Consider the following 20,682-nt stretch of genomic DNA (forward strand, 5'->3'; position numbering starts at 1 on the left):
TTAAAGCAGTTTTGTCACCATATTGACACCTTCTCCTAGATGAAGAATTCAGACCAACCAGAAAACAAAAGCCCAATATTGGGACCAAGCAGACTTAAAGATGGAATAAATTAACATTTTAAAAACAAATCTATCCCCAGCAGAGTTGTTAGCCAGGAAAGGGAAGGCTCCACTGAATCTAGTAGAGATTCAGCTGCTGACATTGGACAGGCATAGAATCATAGAATCATAGAATCATAGAATAGTTAGAGTTGGAAGGGACCTTCAACGGTCATCTAGTCCAACCCCCCTGCAAGAAGCAGGGACATCCCTGACTAGATCAGGTTGCTCAGAGCCTCATCCAGCCTGGCCTTGAACGATTCCAGGGATGGGGCATCAACCATCTCTCTGGGCAACCTGTTCCAGTGCTCTACAACTCTCATTGTAAAAAATTTTTTTCTCATATCTAATCTAAACCTACCTCCTTCTAATTTAAACCCATTACCCCTTGTTCTATCACAACAGGCCCTACTGAACAGCTTCTCCCCATCTTTCCTGTAGGCATATTCTGATGCATGGTGACACAACGTCAAGAGATAATATCTTCAGTCTTTTCAAGTAAGAATCTTTGCCTCTGGAGGATTTTTCAGATGGAAGTGTCTCCCCTACAACATTCATTCTATTCAGTAATTTATTCTTTGAGTTCTTTGTAGGACATCTGAGTGATTCAGTCAGTATATGGATAGACAGTAGCAATAAAGCTCCAGGCCTTAGGAGCATCACAACATAACCCAGATTCCCGCTGATTGCAGTAATAGCAGCTGTACGTGTTCTGACTTGGCTTCTGCCTGTTACTGTAGCAGCATCTCCAAATGCTACTGCCCATTCAGTGGAAGACTGGAGCTGAGCACGCTGTGTGGTGGGGCAGCAGCCTTTGACATGTCTGGCAATGAACTACATGCCATGAATCCGGAGACAAGCACTTGGGTGCTCAAAGCCCTAGTTTTTAAGTGTTTGAAGTACAAGCTTCAAATAAAGAAGCTTGCAGGGGCACTTCACTAAGAAAAACGAGAGAAATGGAGTATTTGTCCTTAATCCAAACCAGAGTGGTTACTGACAGAAGAAGGACACTGAGAGGATCAAAGCTGTCACCGAAAAAAAATGTGGTAGTTAAAAGAGTGGGTGCAGCAGTATCCTCATTCCTACTGATACCTCCCTCTCTGCAAAACGCTGAGAGAGACGGCACATAAACATTTTTATTATCATGTCACATGACGGTGCTGCATTGACGGTGATAGATTTGCTGGCACATGTTTGTGTAGAAAGGCAAACATATGGCAGAGTGATCTACTGTGAGACGGCTGTTTGGACCTCCGCCCAGCCCTTCAGGGATTCTCAGGATCAGTAAGAATCAGTAGGTTCATTATAACGTGTGTGTGTGTGAGAGAACGTGCATGTGAGAGAGAGAATGAGTTCATATTCAATGAAATAAAGGAATGTGTATATAACATTCCTGATGTCTGATGGTTTACATCAGCTTTGTGTGTCTGTATTTCACTGAATACAATTTTAGGTGGTACATGTATACAGTTTAAGTAACGTTTAGCATAAATTTAATCTTCCAGTTTTTCATTTGTAGGCTGTAAGTGTGCAGAACTACATAGTATTTATACAACTGAAATTTAATCTGAACAACTCAAATGCAGAATCTTGCTGGTCATGCAAGTGGGCGGTCAGAATTAATGGGAGTTTTACACTCAGCAGACTTGCGTGAGTGTGCTTCTTTTCATTGCCTTGTGTGGCAGAGGACTGGGTACGCCAGGTACACACTGTCCAAATTATTCCTCGTATTGGTGTCAGCAAAATTGCACCAAGAGCATTTGGCCTGTTGACCTTTGGTTACAATTACAATTCTTGTAAACTACATATTTGCTGAGAAATTAATTCCTCATTTTAATTTGTTTACCTGTTGTCACTTTATTAACTTTGGGAAATGAACAAATGGAACCATGCTTTTACCTGTTCGTTTAAAGTCCCATTGCTGAAACAGGCAAACAAATTGCACAAAGTCTCTATAATGCCCAGTGCCGGATGCAAATCAGCCTATGGCTTTCAGTTATAGAACAGCCTGCTGTTTTGCTTTATGTTACTGCCCTGAATCTCAATTGTTCGTATCCCTTGTTAACAATCTTAATTTTACGTTACGTGGATGTTAGCACTATGCAGGTAAATAGTTCATATTGGTTTGAATCCTTCTGTATTGGATGCTGAAATCTACAGGCTATGAGTTTCCTGAGCTACCACTGTAAGGTAAAAACTATTCTGGAAGGCTGGTAGTGGGCAGAGGAGGACACTGCATGGGAAAGCAAACTGCAGCTCATTTCAGTTTCATACCATTGCTGCCTGAGACTTCTGCTTCATACAGACGTACGGAAAAGTGGATCTTTTCCTGTTGGCAGGGTCCAAAATGATGCATAGGTCCAGAGCTAGACCTCAGTTTAAGCTCTCTGCTTAAATTGAGGCTTGCAGGGCAGCACAATTTAACTAAAAGTCTGTGGTGCCTATCCAGATGTACCAGTTCTTGCCTTTCTACTGCTCCTCTGCTAGTCATGCTCCAGAAATTCACCATTAATCACTGGTTGACAAAAAACAGCTGTGAGTGGTCAAACTATTTCTCCTCTTTGGGCATCATTGGGCCACATGGTAACAAAGACTGACTTTTCTCTTCATAGGGCCAGCATCTGCCCAGTACAGCAGGCTCTCAGACCCCATGAAGTTGCAGAGGGAGGCTGCAATGCAAGCAATTAATACAGGCATTACATGAATAGACAGAAGATTTGGATATTGCTTTCGGTCCCAAAGTCCCTGCTCATCTCTAGACAGGCAATATGCCCTTTGAAAGTTTCCGTGGGAGATTCGCCTGAGTAAGACAGGAGCATCATGTCCAGTGGGAGTAACAGTGTATAAATACCTGTCCATTATAAGACTATCATTGCCAATTCTGTTTGGCTGCTTCATCTCATAATATTCTCTTTGACTTTCTTAATACTAACCAGCCTAAATATTTCATGCTTGTCTTCCAGCAATATACCAAGCCCCTTGCTGCTGCTCAGGGAAGATAGGTATCATTTTTCTGTTTATTCTGAAACATTGTAGTTCTCTGAACTACAGTGGGAAGGTTTGAACTCGTATTTATGTTTGATAAGATAGCATCCAGTTAAACATAAGTGACAGCTAAAGAAGAAAATAAACAAGTGGCCAGAAACAAGCCATTTTCTTACCAAGTCACTATTTTCTAATTAAACAGTAATGTTGTCACTTCTCTAGAAATATGCCCATTTCCTGGCTTATAGTAATTTCTCTGCAAATCTGTTAGGATGTGTATTATTTTGTAGTATTTATATTGTCTTTGTATCTTATTGAGATTTTATGTTTTAGCAACTCAGTTTCTCAGTGATAGGAATCAGGACCAACCTCACTGTATCCAAATTAGATAAAGTGCCATAAACAGAAGCAGAAACAGACCCTTTGACTTCTAAGAGACCTAGTGTATATTAGCTGTTTGCTAGCAAGTGCAGTAGCTCTCATTTATTATTATTCTATTTATTATTTATAAACATATAACTTTCCAAACTCAGAAGAAGAAAACTATGCCTTCTTTGAAGAGGGCAGTGTTGAAGAAAACAAAGTCAGACTATGGGGAACGGGATACATTATACAACAAAGGGATCACTGAAACACCGTGAAAAGTCATGTTAATTACAAGTTCTAATCTTAATTGTTATTAAGCATGCACAAAAATATTTTTTTTTACAATGAGGGTGGTGAAACACTGGAACAGGTTGCCCAGAGTGGTTAGATGCCATTCAAGGCCAGGTTGGATGAGGCTCTGAGCAACCTGATGTGGTTGGAGATGTCCCTGCTCCTTGCAGGGGGGTTGGGCTAGATGGCTTTAAAGGTCCCTTCCAACCCAAACTACTCTGTGATTCTATGCTAACTTCCTTTCCTCCTCCACATCCTACTCGTGACCTTTTATTCTCATCCTATATATGACTTTAATTCTAGGCTCTTTACATTCCTATGCTAACCCTCGCTCATTAGAGATGTGGTAGACCTAATCAGCTGTCCTGAGTGTCTGGGAAGGATGGAGTTTTGGGGAAGGAATTCAAAAGAAATGAGGTTGCGATTCTTGAGAAGCAGGATATGAAGGACATGTCACGAGCAGGGAGTACAGGCTGGAGATCTCTGAGAGACAAATAGGTGAGCAGAATGTTAGGTTTGGCATGGTTAAAGGGGAAACAATCGACATGTGGCTGCCATATGACAAGATGTAAGTAAGAAGGGGCAGTCTTTCAGGTCATGTCAAGAAACATGATCTGGATGTTGTGGGTATGCGGAACGTGTGAAGAAATGTGCTTTTAAGAAGTTCTCATGGGAGCCAGCTGGAACCAGTTCTTGCATTGGGCAGGGTGGTGTGCTGATCTTTCAGAGTACACCAGAAGACTTAAGCGATAGCATTTCAGATCAAGTGTGGTGGTGATGGATTCGGCAGCTTCAGCCTCTCCCTTCCAGCTCCCCTTCACCCCCTGGAGAGGAAGGTTTAACCTGGCAGGCAGCTAAACACCGCAGAGCCGTTCGCTCACTCCCCTCCCTCAGTGGGATGGAGGAGAGAACTGGAAAAGGTAAAACTCGTGGGTTGAGATAAAGACAGTTTAATAGGACAGAAAAATAAGGGATTATCATAATGTTTATAATAATAAATTATAATAATATACAAAACAAATGATACGCAGTGCAGTGCTGATCTATGCCCAGCCAGTCCCTGAGCACCAGCTGCCGCCCCTCAGCCAACTCCCCTCAGCTTAGATGTTCAGCATGACGTCATATGGTGTGGAATGTCCCACTGGCCAGTTTGGGTCAGCTGTCCTGCCCGTGCCCCCTCCCAGCTTCCTATGCACCTCCAGCCTCCCCACTGGCAGGGCAGTATGAGAAGTTGAAAAGTCCTTGGCTTAGTGTAAGCACTGCTCAGCAATAACTACAACATCAGTGTGTCATCAACATTGTTCTTATCCTAAATGCAAAACACAGCGCTACAGCAGCTACTAGGAAGAAAATTAACTCTATTGTGCAGAACACGACACAAGATGTAAGTAGGAAGTGGCAGTCTTGCAGGTCATCTCAAGAAACATGATCTGGAGGTGGTGGGTATGTGGAACGTGTACAGAAATGTGCTTTTAAGACATTCTCATGGGAGCCAGCTGGAAGCAGTTCTTGCATTGTGCAGAGTGGTGTGCTGATCTTTCTGAGTACACCACAAAGTTTAAATGAGAGCATTTCAGACCAAGTGTGGTGGTGGTGGATTCGGCAACTTCAGTCCCTCCCTTCAAGCTTTCCTTCAGTCCCAGGAGAGGAAAGGAGTGGCTGCCCAGGGAGCTGGGTCCTTCTTTGTTGGGAATGACAGAGAGGGAGAAAATAACTTGCCCCATTTTCTGCCTGGCCAATAATGACTTACTTCCCCTGCAACCCATCAGGTGCAAACCCACAGCAAAGAAGCAGCAGGATGCTCACTGAAGCCAATGTGTAAAACACAGGTATGGCAGGAAGAAGGCATTTCCCACTGACTCTTGAGCAAAGCAAAGTCGTTATAAAGAATTGCCGTATCCTCAAAGGCACCCCTTCACATGGACTGGAGAAAGAGGGTATGTGGACGGGAGAGGACAAGAAAGATGTGTAGTGGTGCTATCTGGAGAAAAGTGCCTTCAAGGAAAAAGAAAGATAGTAAGATTTGGATGTGGCCTAGATAAAAGAGGTGAAGGGAGACAAGACCCAACTTATAGATTTGAGTCATTGAGGGTTTAGTGATGTTGACCATGGGAACAGAGGAAGATGATCTGAAGAAAGCTTGAGAGGTGACATCATGGGAAAAATGCTGAGAGTTTTCTACTGATTTCAACAGAGTTGGGATAACACTCCAGTCATTCAGTTTGGATTCTGTTAAATTCTTGTTGATGCCAAGCTATCCAGGAAGAAACTCCTGACCAAATTATTAATTCCTTGTTTTTCCATGATAACACTTATGCATCACACTGCATTACAACAGATGAGAATCAGAGCTTGGGTTCTGGAGCTGTGAATTCTAGAACAATAGGTACATCCCAACATCAAGCCACTGCCCCTGAGAGGAGTGTTATGGTACAAAACAGTCGCAATCTCAAGAGGTTGCATGCTGGCCGCATTATTTCTTTTTGTTCCCCAGCTGCTGGCACTGTCATTCAGGTGACACAAAAGTTGACATTACAAAGCTCCTTAAATAAATAAGTTCTGTTGTCCACGTTGGGATGTAATTATTCATTAAGTCACATTCCAAAAGGCACTTTGATGAATGTACTAGAGGGCATGTGAGAGAAATCCTTTTCTACAGTATTTATGAGGGGAAACTATGATGGGGTAAGTGTCATGAATCTGGCACTAAATTTATTGTTCCTGTCAACTCTCAACATATTTCTCACCCAATAAATTTCTGAGGCTTTAGATGACACATTTAAGATATTTCTCCAGAGGAGAAATGTCTGTTGCAGGTTTTCTTTCCTAGGTATTACAGCTTTATAGCTTTAGATATGGAGTTTCTCACCTGGCCATTTGGAGAGACATTTTATAGATTAGTATATCAAATGGAGATGAGAAGTAATTCATTTCATTGTAATGAATGAAGTCTCTACCAAACACTTAAAATTACGGGATCAGCAAGGAAGACTCTACAACTTCTGTCCAACAAGATAATCTTCATATCACGAATAATGTCTACTGCATGTTAATGGAAGTATTAGATTTTGATGAGTGTTTCTCAACAAATGGCTGCTAAAGCATCTCACATGGCACATGAGAAAATTCAAAGAGCACTGAAGTTGCAAAGTCAGGTAGTCAAATGTTGGGAAATACTTTGGCTCAGGTTGCTGGTGCAACTTTAATTCTGTGGTCTTCTTGGGAGGTTTGTGATACAATGTCTAATAATCTCTTTCTGGGGTGGTTTGTTTCATTTCCTCCCCCCGCCAAGAAAATCTCAGGCTGGTTACCACTTAGAGACTCTAATGGATCATTGAGTCCAATACCTTTGAATGGAGCATCAAGATTTCCACATAAGCTGATGAGTTAACTGGCAGCACAGTAGCAGATAATTAGTCTTTGCATGGAGAAGTCACCAGCAGAGAATGAGACGTACTGTGCCACAGAACTTTGTTAGATAATTTGTGTGTTTTCTTGATGTATTCTAAGATATTCTGAAATCTTTGTCTTTTTACACCCATGTCTGCTTTCACCTCTGTCTCCTAATCCTTTTCTGCTTTTCTAATGTCTTTCCCAGCCTTTAGCTGCTGCTGCCCTTCCAGCTCTTCCCAGTTCTCTCTGCATGCAGGTCTGATGCCGCCACTCTGGTGTACTATCTGGGTACTCGTAGGGAGGGAGCCATGTTTTCCTCTCATGAGCTTTGCCTCCACAGTCATCTCCAGTCATGAGCTGAATCACATTCACTTTTAGCCTACAACAGATTTGGTCCAGACAGAACATCTGAGATTTGTTTATCAACCCCTGTTGAGTGCGTATGAATGCTTTTCAGAGTCTTGCAACTTGGCTATGTTTTTAGGGATATTCTTACAATAACAAAGGTGCCAGACAATTGTGGTAATTTTACAGTTATTTCTTCAGAAGAGTTTTTATTTTAGCTACACAATCATAATGGAAAATTTAAATTCTGATGGTTAAATGGTGAAAAATACACAAGCAACTGAAAACAAAGGTTTGAACTGGAAATTGTTAAGCGACATTAACTGCAGGCACCTTTTGTCTGCTGTAGCTTTAGTTGAAACACCTGTAGAGAACAAGGAACTGCAGCAATGCATACTTGCTAATAACATTTCCATCCCGTACAAACCTTTCCAGCTAATAGCAGAAAGCTCCCAACCAGAGAGGAACTTAATTTTGACTGAAGTGTTCCGATCTTCTCTGCCTCTAGGATATGCGTTCACACCTCTGCAACATGTAGAGCAAAATGTCTCATTTAATACAATTAGGAGATTGCTCCAGTGTATAACATAAGAAGATTCAGGAAACTTGAGTATAGATAACTTGCTCCAGCTATGATACACACCCTTCTCCCTTCTAAGCTTATTACAGAGAAGGCTTGAGATCCCCTGGTGAGCTTCTTATCTCTAGTAATTAAGAATATACTAATAGGCATGGTAAGTGCCTTTCTGTGCATGTTGGGGTGGACATATAACACCATGGCCTCTTTCTGCCTGACATGAAGTAGCTCTGTGATTGCAGACAGAGCTCTCAGACATGTCTTGCACAGGGGAACAGCTCAGTTCTGACTCAGAACAATTTCCTATTAAAATATTTAACAGACACGCACTAGCTTACTGTGGACATAGGCAAAATACTAATCATCCTAATCATCATTGACACATTTTTACATAGAGGAAAAAGAAATGCAGAAGGAAAGAAAATTCTATCAGCTTTAGATAGATAAGGAAAAATAAATCATTTTATTTCAGTATCTTACAGTAAATTGATTATACAAGTCGCCGTGCTGCAGAGCATTTATAGTCTGATCTCAGACAGGATTTGTGTAGAGAAAGCAAAAATTGTAAGGTGATCAGGGACAGAATTTCAGAGGCAAATACAATAATCTCTGCGGCTTCTACAGATACAATATAGGCAGCATCTCACAAAATGGCAAGTGCAAGATAGCAGCATGAACAGGGTCCATATACAAGACAGTTTGCATGCAAATGTCCAATGTATGTGTGCAAAACTGTGATCATGGAGTATTTCACACAAAACTTACGTGTGTTTAAAAATTTATTCATGACTTAGGAGGGTGCTTTTGAAATTGGGCCTTTTATGTCCACATACTCTTTTCTTAAAGATTGATCCACATTTTTGAATCAATTGAATTCTTTCTCTATGAAAGTTTTCAACCAGTAATGTATCCATTTTTCTCCTCATATGAATACAGGGGAAATGATCAGGGTTGGCTTAAAGCTTCTCAATGGCTTAAGAACACTGTTTGCTGGGAATTACTGGGAAAGCAAAACTCAGTAGTGTGGTAGTGGCTTCTAAACAGTTACCTCAGACACCATCTGTCTTGTGTGACTCACAGCTTCACTACCGACCACACTCCTGGCCCTGCCACCTCTCTGCATGGTCCTGCTGGGCCTCTGCCTTTACTCCCTTCCGCTGCTCCTACTTTTATATACTGCCCTGCTCTGGAAATCCACACTTGTCTGGTAGGATGAGAAGTGCGACTGAATTTGGTCTTACCATTTTAGGGAGCTTAGGGGGAAGGAGAGAGCCATCCCTGCTGCAGGTCTCCCTTGCTCAGCAGTGTTGCTGCCTCTGTGACCTGCTGCTCTTTGCCTGTGCCCAAAGCAGATTCAGCTGTTGACTTCTGTAGACTTAGGACCTGACCTATATACATTTAGCATATATATTAGCAAGCCTCCGCACCCCTCCATTCATGCTTATGATCTGAAACTGCAGTTGAAGTGTTCGGAAGAAACTCTCTTCTCTCCTCTTTCCCACTTCTGTGTAGAAGGGGTAGATGAACTCCCCTTTGTAATAGAAGAGAAAGGAACAGAATACAAGTGACACAGCATAAGATCTCAGGCTTTGTATGCTGTGATGAGCGGCTGATGGGGTTATGCACACTAAGAAACCGCTTTGCTGTTTGTGCTGAGGTGGTTTTCTGTGCTGTTAATGTGTGAAACCTTTGATCTGGTTTTTCATTTATCAGCAAGGAAATTTGCTTTTTCTTCCCCATTCTTTCCCAGCATCTTAACTATGGCTTGATGGAGGAATTGTCTGCAAAGTGTGTTTAAAATCCTACAGCTAGCCAAACCTGAGCAGAGTTCTTACCTTGGCAACTCCGCTCTCGTGAGACCCCACCTGCAGCACTGCTTCCAGCTCTGGAGCCCCCAACATAAGAAGAACGTGGACCTGTTGGATCGAGTCCAGAGGAGGGCCACAAAGATGATCAGAGGGCCAGAGCACCTCTCCTGTGAGGACAGGCTGCAAGAGCTGAGGCTGTTCAGCCTGGAGAAGGCTCCAGGGAAGACCTTATAGTGGCCTTCCAGTACCTGAAGTTGGCTTAAAAGAAAGATGGGGAGAAACTCTTTAGCAGGGCCAGTAGTGCTAGGACAAGGGGTAATGGTTTTAAAATAGAAGGAGGTAGATTCAGATTAGACATCAGGAAACATTTTTTTACAATTAGGGTGGTGGAACACTGGCACAGGTTGCCCAGAGAGGTGGTGGATACCCCATCCCTGGAAACATTCAAGGCCAGGTTGGATGAGGCTCTGAGCAACCTGATCTGGTTGGAGATGTCCCTGCTCCTTGCAGGGGGATTGGACTAGATGGCCTTTGAAGGTCCCTTCCAACCCAAACCATTCTATGATTCTATGATAACTCATTTATCCTTTGCAGCCTATACACAAGAGAAACAGAGAGCTGCATCCTTGCATGTCCATGGGATGAGTTTTCATTGGAGCTCTAGTATGGGATTATATTCACTGTAGGCTAGAAACATTATTCATTCTTTACATCCTCTGCAGACACCAATGCTGGAACAAAGAGAGATAGAAAAGTGAACATTTCAATTAGATGTTTCTGTTCATTATCTAGTCACTTTGAATTTTGCTATTGTGACATTAGCCATACATTGTTGCATGGATGTATATACAATATGTACAGTTTCCTTTTGGAAGAAATTGGCATACATCCTGCTCCCTTCCGATTTAAGGTCACTAAATAAGTTACTGGAAAGAGCTATTAATATCTGTAGATGAAAAGCAAATAATGTACTTCAAAAAAAAAAAAAAAAAAAACCAAAACAGGCAACTCCACCTCTCTAGTATTCTGGAGATAAGGCTGGTCTGGGGAGATAATAGAGGTATGGGAGGTAAGACACAACACATACATAGGAATATTCTGGACAGACTTGGATCAGAGTCCATAGCTCCTGTACTCAGAGATTTTATATTACATCTTTATGAAGCAAATTTAAACTGAAATGAGCTATCAATTTAAAAGGATGCAAAATCCTATCTGATGTGAAAGTGAAAGTGAGCTGTTTGGCCACATGTCTATACTGAAGGTGGCTGCGTTGGCAACCCTGCCACTGATCTCAGTACTTCAGGAACAGACAACAGCATTGAGCACAGTGCAGGCTAATCATTTAAATGTTTATCTAGCTTCTTGGATTTTTTTTTTCCATTGTTAGTCTTCTACTGATACCTGAGCTAATAATTTTACAGCAGTGCTTCCCCCAGCAGAGAAGTCCTTATCCTATTTTATGACCTAGAGTGACAAACTTTATTGACTCATGTACTATCAACAGCAGCGTTTGGGTAGCAGAATTGCATCTGGGGACACCATAAACAGTAAGAGTCTTCTTGGTCCTGTTCCAGCCCAGGACCAGGTGCTAGAAGAGGTATTTCTTTCTCTTCTTTCTCTGCTATTACTGCCCTTACAGACTGGTAGTGCTCTCTGTGGTTCATCTGCTTCCTCCCCAAGATGTGACACTAAGCCTGCAGCCACCTATTTTGTCCTTCATCGGTGGAAACAGCCTGCAGCCAGGTGCTTCCCTTGGGACTCTGAGAGGCACCCAGCCAGAGCTGTCTCCCTAAAACCAAAGGGGATTGTTGCCATCTTGCATGTGGGAATGGTTGGGGAACCCACTGCTATAGCCTCAGCCAAACCTGCAGAAAAAAAAAACCTTTCCTGAACTTCTCCGCTTGTGGCCTGGCTTGCAAGTGCCTTCCTAGTTTTGCTCCTTTAGACAGTACCTTGGTACAATAGATGTCAATAGTAATTATTTCTGAACATTACAACTTAACTGGTGACATTATGGTAAAACCAGCAATAACTGGGGTTTGGATTTGCGAGTTCCCAGTGCTTCCCTTCCACAGAGCTGCATGTTTGTATAAAACCGCCATCGCCTGTCAAGAGCCAGGACCCCAACACCCTCAGAAGGGAAGCCCCTCTTGTGAACTGAAGCAGATCCCAGGTCCAGGTCTTTGTGGCTGTGAGGGGTTTTTTGAGTTTTAGGCTGAGAAGGAAGATGGAGGCGTTGGTTGGGAAGGGTCTGGGTACAGAAATTCGGCAAACCCTGCGACCGGGAGCCAGGCCTTTTCCCGGGGGCCTGGCTTGGGCCGGGTGTTTGGCTGCATGGGGAGGGCGGCGGTAAAGCCGCCCCGGCGCCGGGGCCTGGGCCTCCGTGACACGGGGAGACACGGCACAGCCCGGGGGTCGGGAGCCTCTGGCCGGGGCAACGCGGGGGCCCTGCTGCAGAAATCAGCCGGGCTCGGCCGGCTTCTCCTCGTCGCGCAGCCTCCATGTCGGGCGCGCATAAAGAACCATGTCATGCTTCAGCTGGGAAGGAAGGGCCGGGAGGGACTGGAGCCGCTCTCTGCTCTCCTATTTTCATAGAAACCGATCTGTGTACCTAGAAAATAACAGGAAGGGAAAGCGCGGGGGGGAGGCGCGGGCGGCGGGGGGGGGGGGATAAGAAGATCCTGTTTTCGGTCGCTGCCCGAGGAGTAATTCGGCGGAGACGGCTCCATATTCCCGGGGCCGCGGCGGCTGCGGCGGGGATGGAGCGGGCGGCGCGGGCGGCGTAGCCAGCTCGCACGGGGGGGGCCGCGGGCAGCGCCGCGCCCGCCCGCCCGCCGCCGCGGGGTGAGGGCTCCCCGGCCGCCCCCGCCCGGCCAGGCGCCCCGCCGCCAGCCGGCTCCCTGGTACCGGGGGCTGTTGGGGTTGTGTCCAAGGCCTCCCCCTCCCCCGCGTACACACTCACACACACACTCACACACACACACACACACACACTCACACTCACACACACCCCATCTTCTCCTGCCGCCGCCGCCGCCGCCGGAGAGATCGGGGATTGCCCGCGGCCCGGCCCCGCTCCCGGCTGCGCCCCGTGCCCGGGCGCATCGCACCCCGCGGGGGCTCGCCCGGCTGCCCCCGAGGCGGTGTGTGCGGGGCGGGGGGTGTGGGAGGGCGGGGGGACACACGGCAGCTCCCGCGGCGGCTCCCGATGGCTCGTCCGCGGCCCCGAGAATACAAGGCTGGAGACCTGGTGTTCGCCAAAATGAAGGGGTACCCGCATTGGCCGGCCCGGGTGAGTACCGCAGCGGGGGCGCCCGGCCCCGGCCCCGCGCCGCCGCCCCCCCTTCGCCTTTCCGCCGGGCGGGCAGCGGCCGGGCCGCGGCGAGCCTCCGCCAGAGGCCCCGGCCCCGGCCCGGCCGGACGGGGGTCCGCGATGCGCGCCCACCCCGTTATTATTGTGCATCTTTTCTTTGATCTGCAGATTTCTCCCCGGCCCCCCGGGAGGAGGAGGAGGAGGAGGAGGAAGGAAGGCGGGAGGGAGGGGGGCGAGCGCGGGCTGTACCTGGGTTGTTACCGCGGGGAGGAGGCTCGGGGAGCCGGCGGCATGACAACGATGCTGTTAATTATCCGGCCTCCCTCGCCCCGGCTCCCCCATGGGGCAGAGGGGCCCCCACCTCCCCCCGAGGCCGGCGCCTGGGGCAGGGCAGGGCAGGGCGGCCTCTCCCCTGGGCCCAGCGCGGCCCAGGGCCCGGGCCGGGGACAAGGCCTCGGGCCGGGCCTGGGGACGTGTGTGGGGAAGGGGCACGGCCCGGGACAGGGCCGGGTCTCGAGGGGACATGTAAGGAGGGGGCGAGGCCTGGTGGCACGCAGGGGCCGGGGCCCAGGCCCGCAGTCAGGCCGCGGTTGTCCCCGGGGTGGCGGGAGGCACGGCCTGGTGCGGAGGGGTTGGGTGAGGTGAGGCACGGCCTGGCTCGGCGGGGTGCTGGCATCCCTGCAGCTCAGCGGCCACCCCTCCGTACCGGGGCTTTTTGGGGGGTTGGGCCTCCCGCTTTATTTTGCCTTTGACTGTGTTGACTTTCTTTCATAGTCCTTTGTCATTTTTTGTTTTACGCCGCCGTGATATAACTGAGGTGGAATGGCATCGTGGGCATTTGGCAGTCAGATAAGCGCCCCATTGTATTTAAACATCCATTTTTGGTGCCGCTACAATAACACAGAGTGGAGCTTTCCCCGGGGGGTCTGGTACCGTGGCACGCTTGCACGGCTTGTCCCTTCCCTCCTTTTTGGTCACTGTTGTGTAAACTCACTGTGTAACGCGTGTTGTGTGAACGCATTGGCAGGCATTAGCCAGTGAGAGTCTGTATTTACGTGTCTTCTCCAGCCTTACCAGGATGATTGGGTGATGCTTCATGCCATCATTTTCTAGTCAAGGAAAGTTGCTGGTCTTCATAGACTGTAAGGAGCATGAAGATAATGAAGTGTTGTACACAACGTGCAGGAAAACATAGCTGGACTGACATTTAGCATTACCCTTGATAAGAGAGCTCTGGAAAAGGATGGGTGTAAGTGGTGGACAGTGAATTGAAAGGTGTCCTGCGTATAACTGAGGAAGCAGGAGAAGTGGTGTTGAACAGCAAACACAGTACAAGGAGGGAAGGCAAACACCACAGGCTTAAGCAAAGGTTGGTGAAGGAAGAATAGTGAGAGGGTGCTAAATATCTAGAAGCATGTAAATAAGGTGGTGCATTCCGTTATTTTTGCAGAGCAGGCGAAAATTAGCATGCAAAAGGCCAAACTTAATCAACACTGGGTTGCGGTTTTGTTATTCTATCATTATACAGGTTGGTGGATATACTACCTAAAAAATGGCAATTTACGTCAGCAGAACAGCATGATCCACTGAAAATTGACTTCTTTCCTACCTCTGTCATGGTTTAATTTACTGTGAAAATTTTAATGTGAACAGTTGAGACCATTACCACGTTGAAGCATGTTAATCCCTTTCCTTTTTAAACCTTTGTAAAACTCCCATTTGTTTACCCAGAAGCAGAACAAGGCCTTTCGTTTTAATGGCGTTTTCTTTCCTTTAAAAAAATAATTATATGCTATGCAGCTGGTCATAGCCTTTGACTGGGTGTGTAAATAGGTATCTGAATGGCAATAATATCCAACAGAGTACATCTTCACTGGGAAAAAAAACAGGTGTGCTGTTAGCATAACTTACTTCCTTTGTGCAAACTAACAGGATGTAAAGTTTTAGTGAAGACGAAGCCGTCTCTAGTTTTAACATGACTTAGCAAGCAGAGGTAGAAACTGTAGAGAGCTGAGAGTCTACCATCCGGTAGGAAGAGGGCAGTCAGGCTAGGGGAGCATTAGCACTGGGTTTTAGTTCACCTGAGTGTCAAGAGGCACAGGGTGTGCTCCTGTAACATGTGGTGCCGTTGCATACAACTGCATGTTAGATCAGGCTGATGTCTACCTGAACCTAACATTGTTTGTGAAAAATACGGTTCATAACATCTTTACTAGGACTTTTCTTCATCTTGGTTGCCAAGTTTTGCCTGATGTGCACTTCCTTAAGTGAAGGAGAAACCTACTGAGGGCACTAGTCTTTATTTTGTTTCCGGGAAAACATTATTATATACAAATAAGAAGAAAATAAGTGTTTGAATTGAGAATGCAGCTCAGATACTCTGATTAACTGAATGCCTTTTATCCAGGGAATTCGCTTGTTTCCAGATCCTTGAGTGTTTGCTACCTACATCTTTGTTCATTATGCAGTTAGCGTGTTTGATCTCTGTATTCTCATGTGAAAACGTACATATTCCATGCTAATATACTAGCTTAGTAATATGAGTAACAGTACATTTAAATGGCAGTGTTACTGCTCCTACCAAATGGTATTTTGAATCTCTGAGACCTTTGGCATGAATTTCCTGTCTAGGGACAAACTTCTTAACCGGTGTTTAATAAACCTGAAAAGTGTTAAAGCAGGATAGAAGGGCTTTGCCTACCCGTTAATGAAACACACAGACATAACTGACCTGGCTCAGAATCAACCATCTCTTTTTGTGGGCATGGGTAGTGTCACACGGAAAATGTAACTCAGATCCCAGAAGCAGTCCAGCCGCAGTAGTGCAGATCTGCACCTAGCACAATTACTCTTGTCTCTCATTAGGCAGAATACTTGTGGGCTCAGGCAGCTCCACGTGGCACAACACTGCAGACATATCTAGCGTAGGCGGCAATCTCTAGTCCTAGACCATTAGCTTTCCACGCCCTCTCGTTGGAGGTATGTTGATCTAGCGATTAGCAAGAGCAAGACTAGGAAGCCTGACTTTCATCACTGTGAGTAAAGAGAGAGAAACTGTGAAGCAAGTGGCCAGATAGTGATAATATGCCCAGGAACCATTGAAAAATTTTGTCTAATAATTGATGGTACGTTATAGCAGTCAAACTGCATTTAAAGTTTCTTTGTGGATTGGTGTAGAATTAATTTGAAAAGAATCAAACTTGCCACACTTGGCCAAAACGGTAATGGCCAGTAAATCTTATCTTTATGTACCCTGTTAAAGTAGAATTGGTGAATAAAACCACTCTCTTCAAAAGATGCTTTTAGATACTTGGTGTCTGAAAGATGACACTTAGATCTTATTACCTGGATGGGCTGCTTCGCATTTTGGTATCACATTTTCCTGGGCAAAGCAAAAATTTCCTGTAGCTTAACTAGAGGACAGTGGATGGGTTTAGGCCCCAAGAATTGTGTTGAAGCTTAATAATAACAGTAGACAAAATACTGGCAGCAGTTTGTTTTAACACTTTTTTTTTTGTTAGCCTATGATGTCAGTTGTCTTCAGATGCTCGTCAGAGATGTAGATAAATACCAACTGGCCAAGTCATCAGTCTCTGTAATCCAACAAATAAGTAATTGTTTATCCAGGGTGCATGCAAAAATAGAAGATGCTGTTGTGGTTAAAATATAGGAAATAAGGATTCCAGTCGTTTTGCATTTAATGAGCGGTCTTTGCCTTTGAAACACTAAATCGCTCTGTTTCTTAGTTCCCTGTTTGTAAAAGACAGCTAACAACATTTTTCCCTTTAAAAAGGTGTTGTGGAGACAAAATCACTAACATTTGTGAGTTGCTTGGCTACTGCTGTGATAGGAGCTGTATTAGCACACATAGACAGAAAAATCTCTTTCTTCAGATACTCAAGTTTATCTAGGATAGATGTCCTGGTTTATTGAGAAATTGTCCCTTGAATAGTCGCTCGGATGAGATAAAAGGGAAAAACTAGTGGTAGATTCAGAAAGATCAATAATGGTGTTTGTTTTATGACTGACCCTGAAGAAACAATAAGCACTTAGTTGCTGAAATTAGCTGCTGATTTAAAAATAGGAAGGAAGCTGTTAATGCAACTGTAGAGAGCGGAGGAAAAAGTCTGAAATGACCTCAATAAAATAAAAGCGTGCCTAAGTAAATGGCTGATGCCATTATTGACCAGAAATCGAGGATCATACAGCTGGGGAGACAGGAACTGTATTTAGGTAACACAAGTAGTTTGTGTAGGGATGGTAAAGTTGATTTGGGACAACTCAAAAGAGATCCAAGCAGGTAAGACAATGTATTTTAGCGTAGAACACTTGGATATTTAGAGCTGTTTAGAGCATTTTGTTTTGGAGGAGAATGCAGCGTTTAAAGTGACGGTGTCACACTAGCTATTATGAAGGTGTATTTACTGTCTTGTGAATGTGAATTTCCTATCTTCTGCTCTCCTGTTTGTCTTGTCCTGTTCCTTTATTGCTACTCTGAATTAACACCTACTTGAACTCCAAATTTGCTAGTTAGCTGACAACCCTAATATGTGAATATCACTATTAAAAAGCATCTGCCAATAGCAATAGCAAACTGGCATTTGGGGCATTTTAATGTATTGGAGTTGCAAATGGGTATGAAATTTTCAGTATATTGCTTAGAGTAAAACATAGTATATGCTATCATTTTAATGGGAACTAGTGTCTGTGGCGGGCTGAGCAACAACGTAAGTGTAATGGTTACATGATAGCTGAGTGCATTTTCTTCTGTACTGTTGACTACGTCCACCATCCAGCAAAGCATGAAAGTAAGGCACCTTAAAGTATGAACTAAAGTAATCCAAGGAAAGGGCTTACAGGTAGGCTTATGCTTACAGACTTTGTTAGACATGAGCCTAAAATGATAAGGCTAATAACACTATAGTATTATCCTGTAATATAATATTAGAGACTATTAAAGTAAATTAATACTACAGAGTGACAGAATTCCAGAAGACTGTCAGTATCAGTAAAAAAAAATTAAAATGTATATTTTGGACACCTCTGTGCAGGCATTTTAGTAAATAAATCTCTCTCTTCCAGTTCAGTGAAGTATGGATGGAGCTAGTGGGTTGAGTGTGGTGAAGCTCTCAGTGTAGGACCAAGGCCCATGTTGTGACATAGTTTGGTAAAATACAAGATACTTAACCAGGAACAACTTTGGTCAGTGATAATTGCAAGTATGACAGCTTGGAAATATCAAACTCTCAAATACATCATAGAAGAAAGATTTTACATTTTAAGTGTTCAATATTTAAAACAGACCATTTGTTTTCTTATTAGTGTAAGGATAAGGGAAGGTAGGTTTTCCCGGGCAAGGTTTATCTTTTTTGGCAAAGAATGACAGACAAAAATCAGATTAGATCCAGAAAACTTCAAAGAGTCCATCAGAAATAGACAACAGATCTTTCTCTGTGTTTTTTCTGCCAAAATTCAGTCTGCAGTCTTTTGAGCTTTTCTCCTTGGCCATTTGGGACCTGTCCAGTCCTTCGCCATGTGTCTTTCTCCTTTTTCACCTTTTGGTTGCTCTGTTTTATGACCTCACTTTTGCCGTGTTACTAAATAAGAGTCTCCTGTGACTTCTCCTTTACCAACTCAGAGCTTCTTCCATCGCTCTCCCTCTTTAATTATGTACCTCACTCATACATCACTCCTCTGAGATCTGCAAGCTATTTTTCATGGCAGGTCTCTGTTCCTTTCTGAGCTGCGTTATGATTTGCCCATCACCGCAAAGGTCTGTTTTAACCGAGGAGCTAATGGTGAAGTTGTGACTTCTTCAGGCAGCACTCCCATGACTTCTGCTGTGGTGCATCTGGAAAGAGCACATTTAAGACTGAATCCTTTACGGAATTGTTTTTTACTTTCTAAACCTTCTGCACCAGGTTGACACATGTTGCTTAGATAGCATTTAAACTTTTATTTGCAGATATCTGTTCATATTTAGAGTAGGTGTGAGTGCCTTTTTAGTGACTTCATCCGCTCGTTGAGTACTGTTTCCTTCATTCAAAAATAACACATGAAGTTTGAATTCTGCTAGTGTTCGGAAGGTGGGGAACCTCAGCAGTTGATGGTCTTTCTTCATTCTCCTGCATTCTGCTTTAAGGGTATCTTAAAAACAGATTTCATCTTATAATTGTAGTGTAAAATGGAGTAATTTTTAGACATAAAGTTGAACCATAGCTTACAGTGAAACCTTTCCAGTTGCTCTTGTTTGGCAAACAAATCATTTTGGGGCCAAGATGTTCTATGTTTGTTGTTAGCATGGCAGGGATAGTTGGGAAAACTTTAAAATTCAGTTCTTTAAACCTCTCTGGTTGGTTGGGGTTTTTTTTTCTTTAATTAGTTTAAATAACTAGCCCCAAATGTGCAAGTCTGATCTTTTTGTGTAAACGACAATAGATGAATACATTTTCTCCTGCAGTGTCCTGATTTTAAGTCCAAATGAAGCTAGCCCAGAATGAATACAGTTGTCTCAGAAGTTTTGAGGCAATAAACAATTAAAGTTTTTCATACCCATACTGTACGGGCTTTTTGTTAGATATTTTTCCTTGTCATTTTGAACCCACTGAATAATTTTCGTCAACTGATCCCATGGAAATCATTGGATATATGTTTTGTCTGAAGGAAGGGTGCCACTTTCAGTGAAATCTGTAGCCTGACAGGTCAATCTCTATGTTCTTACTGCAAAAAGATATGAGAAATGTTAGTTTCCATTACATTAATTGACAGATCTCTTCTTTTTATTATTGTGTAAAGAACCCTTTAGGACCCCCAACTGGAATGAATTTTTTGTAAGCATAGACAGCAAAACGGAGGCTGAGTTTTCACTCTTAACTCTTCATTTCCTGATTTCCCCATCATAATAATGCATTAACGAGTCTTCCTGCATTTAGGGTAATAAAAATCTTGTAAGCAAGTGGTTGCTGACAGTAAATATATACAATTGTCATTTGAGGATAGATGAAAGGATTTCCTGATAATGCTGGAAAAGTGATGACAATGTAGAGAGCTTGGACATTTTAACTGTTTGAAATTGTGTTGTCTGAGCAGTAAAGACCTTTCCACTGTAGGCTTGAGAGGCATAAGGGAGAACGAGTCTGCCTGAGGCCTCTCAATAATACTGTAATTCGAGTGATAAATATAGCAACAAACACTGGAAAGTAACCTGTGTGGAGCAGGCAGGAAGAGGTTGTGGAGCCAGCTTTTTAAAGGTGTTAGGAATTCGCTGAACATCAATACTTTGCTGCATCTTTAGGTACCTTGGTACTTTCCAAGTCTTCCCCTTGTCATCTGTATCTCTGATCTCTGCATACCGTGGACACATACTTATTCTGTGCATAGATTAATACACCCCCATAGAAAAGACAAATGATTAAACCGTAGATGTAGCACATCACCGTGGCAGCACATCACTTGACTCTGGACTCCAATAGAGGCAGCATCCACAGAGTGCGGCCCATTAG

General features: G+C 44.1%; 1 protein-coding gene across 1 annotated transcript in view; it reads left to right on the top strand.

Moving 5' to 3' along the window:
• Positions 1-12,631: 12,631 nt before the first annotated feature.
• HDGFL3 (HDGF like 3) overlaps positions 12,632-20,682 on the top strand; it is a 39,577-nt gene continuing 31,526 nt past the window's right edge. The window contains exon 1 of the mRNA XM_086756975.1: positions 12,632-13,159. Within this exon, the coding sequence (XP_086613101.1) occupies positions 13,076-13,159 (84 nt within the window). The 5' untranslated portion in view covers positions 12,632-13,075. The remainder of the gene's footprint in view (positions 13,160-20,682) is intronic.

This window comes from Chlamydotis macqueenii, chromosome 12, assembly GCF_036417535.1.
Source record: "Chlamydotis macqueenii isolate bChlMac1 chromosome 12, bChlMac1.mat, whole genome shotgun sequence".
Classification (NCBI taxonomy): Eukaryota; Metazoa; Chordata; class Aves; order Otidiformes; family Otididae; genus Chlamydotis; species Chlamydotis macqueenii.